This window comes from Oncorhynchus clarkii, chromosome 3 (assembly GCF_045791955.1).
Source record: "Oncorhynchus clarkii lewisi isolate Uvic-CL-2024 chromosome 3, UVic_Ocla_1.0, whole genome shotgun sequence".
Classification (NCBI taxonomy): Eukaryota; Metazoa; Chordata; class Actinopteri; order Salmoniformes; family Salmonidae; genus Oncorhynchus; species Oncorhynchus clarkii.
The window spans coordinates 35,394,746-35,404,577 of NC_092149.1; the positions used below are offsets into that span (position 1 = coordinate 35,394,746).

Genomic DNA, 9,832 nt, shown 5'->3' on the forward strand with positions numbered 1-9,832 from the left:
AGGGTCAGCTAGTTGGACTTACAATCAACCAGTAGTTAACTTTGGAGTGGACTTCAGCCAATCAATTACTTTGATCGATCATTAAAATGCCCAGAGGAAATGAAAAAGCAACAGCAGACACTGTCCATCTTTCTGGTCTCTCTCACGCTGCCGCAGCTTGCTAATACTTCCAGTAAATTTTGGATTTTCTATGGGTACGCCTCAAAAGTGTTAAGTGCCTTGCTCTCCTGTGTCTTATTACAGATGTGAAAACACATTCAAGTTTAGGATGATGTAGTGTTGCCCTGACCAGCATCACCTGACCTAGGATAACATTTAGAAGAAGAGAGATGACATCATAATCAGGAAGTATAACTGCACCAGTGCCATATATTTATAGTTCAATACATGGCTCTGATATCTAAATATATGGCTCTGATCTGCAGTAGAAGCCAAATAGAACTGAAGTTAATGGTTTTGAATAACACAATTAGAACACATGGCTCTTGTGTATTTCCTGGTCTCTTTTTCTCCTTCTCATCCTAAAGTTTAGTACAGATGCTAGGTTGGAGATAAAGGTTAAGACAAAATATTTATAATATTCCATATGTCTTTGCATGGATGAGGAAGAATTGTAAACGAAGGGATCAGGGATGCTAGTTAGCAACAGTACTGGTCCCATGAATCTGTTGATTTTTCAAACGCTTCCTCATGGAATTATTAGGTTGTCGTAACCTGGGTGTCTTCAACCTAGGACAGATGAAGGAAAGGAGGCAACTCAGGACAGTTGAGATACATCCACTGTTCTCCTGTAAGGCTGGCCCTCGCACATTGTCAATTCTAGTCCCAAAGCCACTGGCTAGTAAAGTCCAGTCCGGATACAGTGCTAAAACACCAGTGTTGAGTTTTTATTGTTGTTCCATCGTACAGTGGAGCCACACGTCTACAGGAATGCTACTGAGAACCGAGGAAACATTAGAATGCAGAACGACACAAGTCACGTATGACGTCACAACACTATGTGTACTAGTGTAGTGGAAGTCCAGAGGGTCATTTCTCAAAGCTGGTGGTCGAGTTGGACGGGTATATTACCCTAAGATCCTACAGTAAACACTCGTTTAAGCTTTGAAGTCGGAGCAGAAACAACAGATGATGGTAAAATGGCTCATTACTTCTGGACTGTATCATTTATACCCATTATGTTTACCTGACACCACCATTGATTGTACCACATGTATCGTTTGATTGTACTGATTGCGATATATGCAAACATGTATAACATGTATTGTACATTGTTTGCACCACTATTTTCATAAACAACAAGGATAACTTTCCCCCCAAATTCCCTGGTTTTCCAGAAATCCCAGTTGGAAAATTCCTGTATTTCCTTCCCTCCTAATTCCAGGAATCTTCCAACCGGAATGTCTGGAAAACCTGGGAATTTTGTGAAAATGGCAGAACCCTATACCCCAACCCCAACCCTATATAGAGCAGTAATATATAAACCCTGCCCGTCCCCATGCTCCAGAGACAAGATAACACACTCACAAATGCACAACAGAGGCGGCAAAGAAGCAAGAAAATAAAAGGAACAAACGAAGAATATAGTTTAGGGAATAAAAAACACCCAGAAAACACATTGGGAATGTGGAAGCTGCAGTGGGCCTATTTGCATTCCAAGCGGGAGTAAACAGCGATTTTTGGACCGTGTCGCGTTAAGTACATTGGCGGCTGGCGACAACATTGCCATACCAGCTTTGTGAAATACCCCCTTCAGTCCTAGGAAACAGGGACTGTTTTAACCCTTCACCAGCTAGCTGAACACCTATGTTTCAGATAACACACATATTTCCCTTTCAACTAAGTTTCAATAACCAAGTCCATTATTTCATCATAGTTCAAAGTTCAGCTACACAAGATAGCTGTATGAAATATTCCAAACAGCCCCATATAGCTATGCGGTTTTGGCACCGGCGGGACTAAAATGTTCTATTGATATCTAACACTGTTTGCTTGTGAATTAGTCAAAGCGGATCAAGTGGAGGGAACTGTACGTGTGTTGCTGCTACAGCCTGGGGCAGTACAGACAACTGGAATATAAAACAGAGCGGAAGGTTCGGTCAGTCTACAGTGACACAGAGCCATAGAAAAGTGGAGAAAAGAGGCGTAGGAGGATGGCAGCAGGAAGGGAGGAAGGGATGAGATCGGGCTTTTCTCCTTCGGGAGGAAGGGATGAGATCGGGCTTTTCTCCTTCGGGAGGAAGGGATGAGATCGGGCTTTTCTCCCTCGGGAGGAAGGGATGAGATCGGGCTTTTCTCCCTCGGGAGGAAGGGATGAGATCGGGCTTTTCTCCTTCGGGAGGAAGGGATGAGATCGGGCTTTTCTTCTTCGGGAGGAAGGGACGGAGGGAAAAATAGGTTTTGCCATGGCTGGATCCCTGGGTCCCTGATTTTCATTTTCACAGTCAAAGATAAGTCGAAGACCATGGCGGGCCACACCCTCTGGCGGTGTTCTCCGTCGCATCCCGTAGGAATGTGTATCAAATCAGAAACGTTCGCCTTAGAGGTTCACCACGGGGATCCTGACGGAGAGAGAGAGAGAGATGATATGGTATGTGCCGAACTAGAAGAAGGGGAATAGAGAGAGAGAGAGAGGGCAGAGGGCAGAGGGCAGAGGAAAATGGTTAAGGGACAGAAGGGTAGAACTGGAAAAGGGGAGGAGGAGAGGGAAAAGAGAACAGAATACGTTATTAGTATTATATAACACTGGAGTAGGGAGAATTTGGAGTAGATGAAAGAAAAGTATGAAAATGAGAGTAGGGGAAAGAAAGAGAGAGAAGTAGAACTGGAGCGGGGGGGGGGGGGGGGGGGGGGGGATAGAAAGGACGAGAAGGAGGAGAAACGAGGAGGAGAAACGAGGAGTCCAATTACCCTGATTGAAATGAACTTTAAATCCCCGGCTATAAAAGCATCATTTCATGGATGGTGCTCTCACTGCTTCCAGAGCTGTGTGACTCATAGGAGAGTTCTAAAACATACATACATCTCACATCCATAACACTTCAGGCCTGTGTACTCCACAGAGACTAACACTGACGCCTAATTATGCACATATACCATTATGATGCTCGTACACCATACAGGGAGAGGCACCAAGCACTCCTTGACACACCATCCACTCACTGACAAACAAGCGCGCACACACACACACACACACACACACACAAATCAATGTACTAACAACTTCACACAAATACACACACAAACACTCTCCCTCTCTTTCCAGCGAGCTGGTGAGGCGACTCATTACCTCTCCCTGTCGGTAAAGGAGGGAGTGCCGTGCAGCGTCTGCCGGCTGTCCTCCAGAGCCAGGGAACGAGGGAGGGCGAGAGAGAGGGGGGGGGCCACGCCACGGGAAAGCGGGGGTGGGTGCTGGGAACAGCTGTGGTCGTAACTGGCAGAGAGAGAGAGAGAGAGAGAGAGAGACGGAGAGCGAGGGTGAGTGAGAGGAAAAGAGGGAATGACAGAGCCATTTAGCTGCAGCGAACACATTACACCGCCTCTGAGAGAGAGTTAATGCACTCATTTGACTCGTTAAAGCACTATCAGACGAGAGGGAGAAGAGGAGAGGATGCGAGAAAGGGAGGGCGGGAAAGAAAGAGTGTGGTGGTAGAGGTGGAAATAGCGGGTAGAGAGAGAGAGAGAGAGAGAGAGAGAGAGAGAGAGAGAGAGAGAAAGGAAGGAAGAAAGAAAGAAAGAAAGAAAGAAAGAGGGTAAAGAGGTGAAGGAAACAGGGTGTGAGAGAGAGGGTAAAGAGAAAGGGGGAATGAAAAGAGAGAAAGAGGGAGAGATAAAACGAGAGAGCAAGAGGAAGGGGATACAGGGCTGATGTGGGGAAACATTATTCCAATTACGTGAGTTATGATGTTGTTGGCACAGTGAGAGTCAAAGGTAGAGTATACACACAGCTCTTCAGAGCACTCACACATAACAAAGCCTTTTTCACAGTCAGACTGTAGATCACAGACACGCAGTTCCAGTCAGGCAAACTATCCACATATGCACGCACGCACGCACGCAGACACACACACACACACACACACACACACACACACACACACACACACACACACACACACACACACACACACACACACACACACACACACACACACACACACACACACACACACACACACACACACGATAATCACCAGGAATCCCACCAGATGGTGAAACATTCTCCGACATCGATTGCTTTTCCATTATCAATCAACAGTATTCTATTCAATTCTATACTGTCTCTCCTCTATTCAATCCCCCACTTTTACCCGTCAAACACCTATTGAATTCCCACTGTAACCCGCCCTCCAGTCCTCACCACAATTTACCCCATAGGTATATTTACAGTCATACTGGAACTGCAACATAAGCCCACACATACACAACACAGAGAGAGATGCTGCTGCTCCAATTAAGCACTCCAACAACACTTGTTTCAAGCACACACACTGTAAAGCCAGCACACACACTTTCAACCAGCCTGCATTGGAGGTTAATTAAGTTAGCTAAACACAGAAACACTTAGAGCAGGTTTCAGAGAGAGAGGGTGAGAAAGAGAGAGAGAGAGAGAGAGAGAGAGAGAGAGAGAGAGAGAGAGAGAGAGAGAGAGAGGGCGAGAGAGAGAGAGGACGAGAGAGAGAGAGAGAGAGAGAGAGATAGCGGGAGAGAGAAAGAAATACAAGAGAGAGTGAGAGGGAGCAACAGAGGGAGATGGGGCTTATCGTGTATCGGCATACAGTGGGCAGAGGGATTATTTGAGGATCTGGAGCTGGGAGTGATAGGAGACTGGGGAAGAAGATAAGAATGCTATGTGACGATCAAGGATCAACCAGAACCCAGCATTACTGAAAGGCGATGAAGCTAAATTAAAGTAAAGGATGAGGAATGGGGTTGAGAAAGAGAGAGAGAGAGAGAACGAGAATGAGAGAGAAAGAGAGAGAGGGGGGAGTTGAAAAGAGAGAGGGGAGGCAGGAACGAGGGAGAGAAATGAAGAGTGACAGAAGGTAAGAAAGGGGGAGCAGGGGAAAGAGCAGCAGAGGGAAAGACAGAGAAAGAGATTGAGAGACCAATGGGAGAACAGGAGGAGTTAATTAGTGAGAGAGCAGGTGGAAAGAAGAGACCTCCCACTGTCAAATAACTGAAGCGATGAGCACAAGCCCTGCTCTACAATCCAGAGATCGGCGTTTCCATTTCATGTTCGAGTATGCACGACACACACCCAGCGGATTTTATAGGTGAACGGTACATCAAACGTCACATGACAACAGTAGAGAAAACACTCCAACTGTTTAGATGCTACCGGCATGTAGCAACAGAGCGTCATGGATATCAACACCTCAAGTGGTTGAAATTGAGTCACCTTTAAACCTCTGAAAGCCTTTAAACATTGGGAAGGTATTTTTCACCCGCTACCTAGATCTGACTTGAACCATTCCCACGTTCAAACAAAGAACACCGTTGAAGTTCCCTGATGTACATAAAAAAATATATGTGTCAGAGAAGGGGTAGAAAGAGAAAAAAAGGAGGTGGACGGATGGGGGAAAGAGAGAGGATTCTTACCAGAGTTTGACCGTTATGATGACAGCAGTCAGGATGAGCAGAGAGGAGATGGTCACTGTGACGTAGAACTGAGGGTCCACTGGAGGACACACACACAGAGGAGTTACCTTTCACATGGTTGGAAATTAGAACAATAGAAGGAACAATCAAATCAGCACAACAGAAGAAAACCAGGGTCATGTGCATTCGAGCATGCAACGGAGAACGCTTTGAAATGTTTTACAACCGAAAACAAAAATGAGCGTTTCTTATTGGACAAGTCCAGGTAGACCGTCCCTGTTTCAGTCATTTTTCTTCCGTTTGGTGCCTTATGAATATAACCCAGGTCAACTGCAATGGTGTAAGAAAAAAACACAACTCTGCTTTTAGAGAGTTACCATACTGTCAGTAAAGCAACTCAAAAGAGAATGAGCCGATGAAGTCATCCATTCCATCGCTTGGTGTGTGATATCACCCATTTCCTTTGTGTGTGTTTCTGTGAGTTCAGAAAACTCTATTAAGCATTCTCCATCACCAAGACGCAGCCATCCATACACACAAAGCCAGCCCAGCGGGAATTGAAGTTACTCCCTGATGCCCCCAGAGTTCTTCTGATGTCTTTGTTCCAAAACACTCTGTTCTCATGCCCACCAACACAAATCATTTCTTTCTTTAATCTTTACTGATTTCTACGGTGCACACCTTCCTCAGGCTCGCTCTCCTCCGGCTCAGTTCCTCCATCCTCCACTCCCTCTGCGTCTGGGGCCTCCAGAAGGTCCAGGGGCTCCTGGGGCAAAGTGCTGCCTGATGCACTCTGATGATGCGGCCAGGCCTCAGCGGTTGTCGTGGGGACTTCATGGCCATTGTGGTGCAGGTCCGCTTCCTGGCTGGACAGGATGTGATGCGTCTCGTCCTCCAGGGATAGTGTGGGGCCCCAGTCCACGGACCAAATAGGGGTGGGTGTGACCTGTTCTGGGACGGACAGCTGGGCCGAGAGGGCCTCCACCTGCCCCTCGCCCTCGTCGTCACGGTTACAGGTTGAGGGTCGCGTCACCACGGCAACCAGGAGGAAGAAAAGGCAGCGGAGGGTGGTCAGTCGTTTGACAGGAGAGATGGAGCTGAGAAAGAGAGAGAGAAGGAAGGAAGGAAGGAAGGAAGGAAGGAAGGAAGGAAGGAAGGAAGGAAGGAAGGAAGGAAGGAAGGAAGGAAGGAAGGAAGGAAGGAAGGAAGGAAGGAAGGAAGGAAGGAAGGAAGGAAGGAAGGAAGGAAGGAGAGAAAAGAAGAGTGAGACGGTGGCAGAAATAAAGAGAAGCAGAAAGAGGTGGGAGAGAAAAGGAGACAGAAAGAGAATTAGAGCTGGACTCCTCATGCAACATGCATACAACCAAAGGGTCTGACTGTGTCTGTCTTAACATCTGCTCACTCTCTCCATCTTACCATCTCTCCATCGCTTTGTTCTGTTCACTGAGCCCCCAATCCTCCGATCATCTCTCTCTCTGGGAGGAAAGAAAAACAGAAAAGAGAAGAAGAAAGAGAGAGAGAGAGAAAGAGAGAGAGAGAGAGAGAGAGAGAGAGAGAGAGTTCACTTCTCTTTTGACACTGACTGTTATTGAAAACGTAAACAGACACTCATAGGCGGCAGTACAGGAATACACACACATCTCCCTCTCTCTCTCAGTCCTGGCTATCCAAAATGAGCGCTTAATTATGCCACATGCTAATACAGTTGGCACATCAGACTTGCACGCACACACCTGTGCACAAAACATTCCTCATAGGCACACATATTAGCTCGAGAAAGATTTACTTCATATCTACTACCACTGTCACTCAGTCAAACACAGACAGGAACACACGCTCTATCGCTCGCTCTCTCTCACACACACACACCCACCAGCAAACAACTCACTGTCACACCAGCACGCACACCACATTCACTCAGACAGATACCAGTTAACATGCCTACCTCTGGCTGAAGAGAGAGGGAATGAGCGAGACAGTGAGAAAGGGGGAGATATAGAGAGCGAGTAGGAAAAGGCATTGGTTGCCTTAGCGACAGAGACACGTAGAGTCAGAGAGAGAGAGAGAGAGAGAGAGGAGGAGGACGGAGGGGAGACTGTAGGAAAGAGATTTGAAATGCTTAATACGCTTTCAACTCGTTCAATTAAATGGACAGAAAAAAAAAAAAAAAAAAAAAACGTAAATAATGAAGATACAGAAAATGACATGAAAACTCTCATTTTGGGAGCAGAGGAAAAAAGGTATTCTGTTCTGTTTCGAAAAAACTGAGACAAGCCATGGGAGTGGTGCGGCAGAGAGGTGGAGGAAAATGAATATACATTCATTTACACAAGGACAGGTTGAGTGGGGTGATGAACAGAATAACTAGTGTTCATAATAAACGAAGTGACACCACAATATGAAGGAGAAATATTTGGAGGCAGGAAGGTCACAGCATGACAGCTTTATTGCACACATGAAACAACAACATTTACATAGACAATTATCTGTCTCTCGCTCGCACCCACTCCCTCTCCGTATGCTCTCTTTCCACCACTCTCTCAATCTGTCACACTTCACTCCCCCCCCTCTCTCTCCTTCTCCTCTGTCCCCTTCACTCCCTTCCTTTCGCCTTCATTGCTCTTCATGCTGTGAGGCGCAGCGTCTTGGGCTTAGTGGTGGCGGGTGGCGTGAAACTGGCTCTCACTGGAGAACACAGCGAAGCCCCGATGTTGAGCCCGACTCTGATGCATGTTGGGATGTGTAGTCCTCTTCTTTGTCATCATCGTAATCTACAGTAACGTGGGGAGTCATAGTTAAACGTGTGTCTAACGGTGGATGAATAATGGATTTGTGATTGATATAGATATACAATGATATAGATCATTAGGAATACAGCAGGAACCTGTTGATAGTGATTATTTCCTTAGAGAAAATAAAACAGCAACAGCTAACAATGGACCAAAACTTTTCTTTTTCAGTTCATGTTCTTTTAATAAGTTGACATGTTCAATCTTTAGGGCTCGATTCAATCCGTAGCGCTGAAGAACTTCGCTGTAGGTCATTTCCGATTGAGCCGACATATGCGTTTGCGTTTGCGTTCTACCCCTCTGTATATCTTTATCAAAGCGATCAGTCTTGAAGTTACTTAGATATATTCTTACAGCTACTTTTTGGGATGTGGTTTATATAGTTTTAAACCAATGGCTTTTTGTAGTAGAAACCCTTGGAGACGTGTTGCTTTGACTTTTTCTGATCTATCTACAGTTGAAGTCGGAGGTTTACATACACCTCAGCCAAATACATTTAAACTCAGTTTTTCACAATTCCTGACCTTTAATCCTAGTAAAAATTCCCTGTCTTAGGTCAGTTAGGATCACCACTTTATTTTTATTAAGAATGTGAAATGTCAGAACAAAAGTAGAGAGAATGATTTATTTCAGCTTGTATTTCTTTCATCACATTCCCAGTGGGTCAGAAGTTTACATAGACTCAATCAGTATTTAGTAGCATTGGGTCAAATGTTTCGGGTAGCCTTCCACAAGCTTCCCCACAATAAGTTGGGTGAATTTTGGCCCATTCATCCTGACAGAGCTGGTGTAACTGAGTCAGGTTTGTAGGCCTCCTTGCTCACACACACTTTTTCAGTTCTGCCCACACATTTTCTATAGGATTGAGGTCAGGGCTTTGCAGCGGCTTCTTCCTTGCTGAGCGGCCTTTCAGGTTATGTTGATATAGGACTCATTTTACTGTGGATATAGATACTTTTGTACCTGTTTCCTCCAGCGTCTTCACAAGGTCCTTTGCTGGTGTTCTGGGATTGATTTGCACTTTTCGCACCAAAGTACGTTCATCTCTAGGAGACAGAACACGACTAATTCCTGAGCGGAATGACGGCTGTGTGGTCCCATGGTGTTTATACTTGCTTACTATTGTTTGTACAAATTAACTTGGTACCTTCAGGCATTTGGAAATTGCTCCCAAGGATGAACCAGACTCGTGGAGGTCTACCATTTTTTTCTGAGATCTTGGCTGATTTCTTCTGATTTTCCCATGATGTCAAGCAAAGAGCCACTGAGTTTGAAGGTAGGCCTTGAAATACATCCACAGGTACACCTCCAATTGACTCAAATTATGTCAATGAGCCTATCAGAAGCTTCTAAAGCCATGACATCATTTTCTGGAATTGTCCAAGCTGTTTAAAGGCACAGTCAATTTAGTATACAGTATATAAACTTCTGACCCACTGGAA

At 45.5% G+C, this 9,832-nt stretch overlaps 1 protein-coding gene across 2 annotated transcripts in view; it reads right to left on the minus strand.

Annotated features, from left to right (window-relative positions):
• Positions 1 to 344: 344 nt before the first annotated feature.
• LOC139405943 (PILR alpha-associated neural protein-like) overlaps positions 345 to 9,832 on the minus strand; it is an 11,004-nt gene continuing 1,516 nt past the window's right edge. Inside the window, exons 3-7 of one of the 2 annotated variants that reach the window (XM_071148399.1) lie at positions 7,018 to 7,076; positions 6,283 to 6,698; positions 5,602 to 5,680; positions 3,290 to 3,433; positions 345 to 2,561 (exon numbers count right to left, since the gene is read on the minus strand). In XM_071148399.1, the coding sequence (XP_071004500.1) occupies positions 2,540 to 2,561; positions 3,290 to 3,433; positions 5,602 to 5,680; positions 6,283 to 6,698; positions 7,018 to 7,028 (672 nt within the window). In that variant the 5' untranslated portion in view covers positions 7,029 to 7,076 and the 3' untranslated portion in view covers positions 345 to 2,539. The remainder of the gene's footprint in view (positions 2,562 to 3,289; positions 3,434 to 5,601; positions 5,681 to 6,282; positions 6,699 to 7,017; positions 7,077 to 9,832) is intronic. The other variant, XM_071148400.1, reaches the window with a different exon arrangement.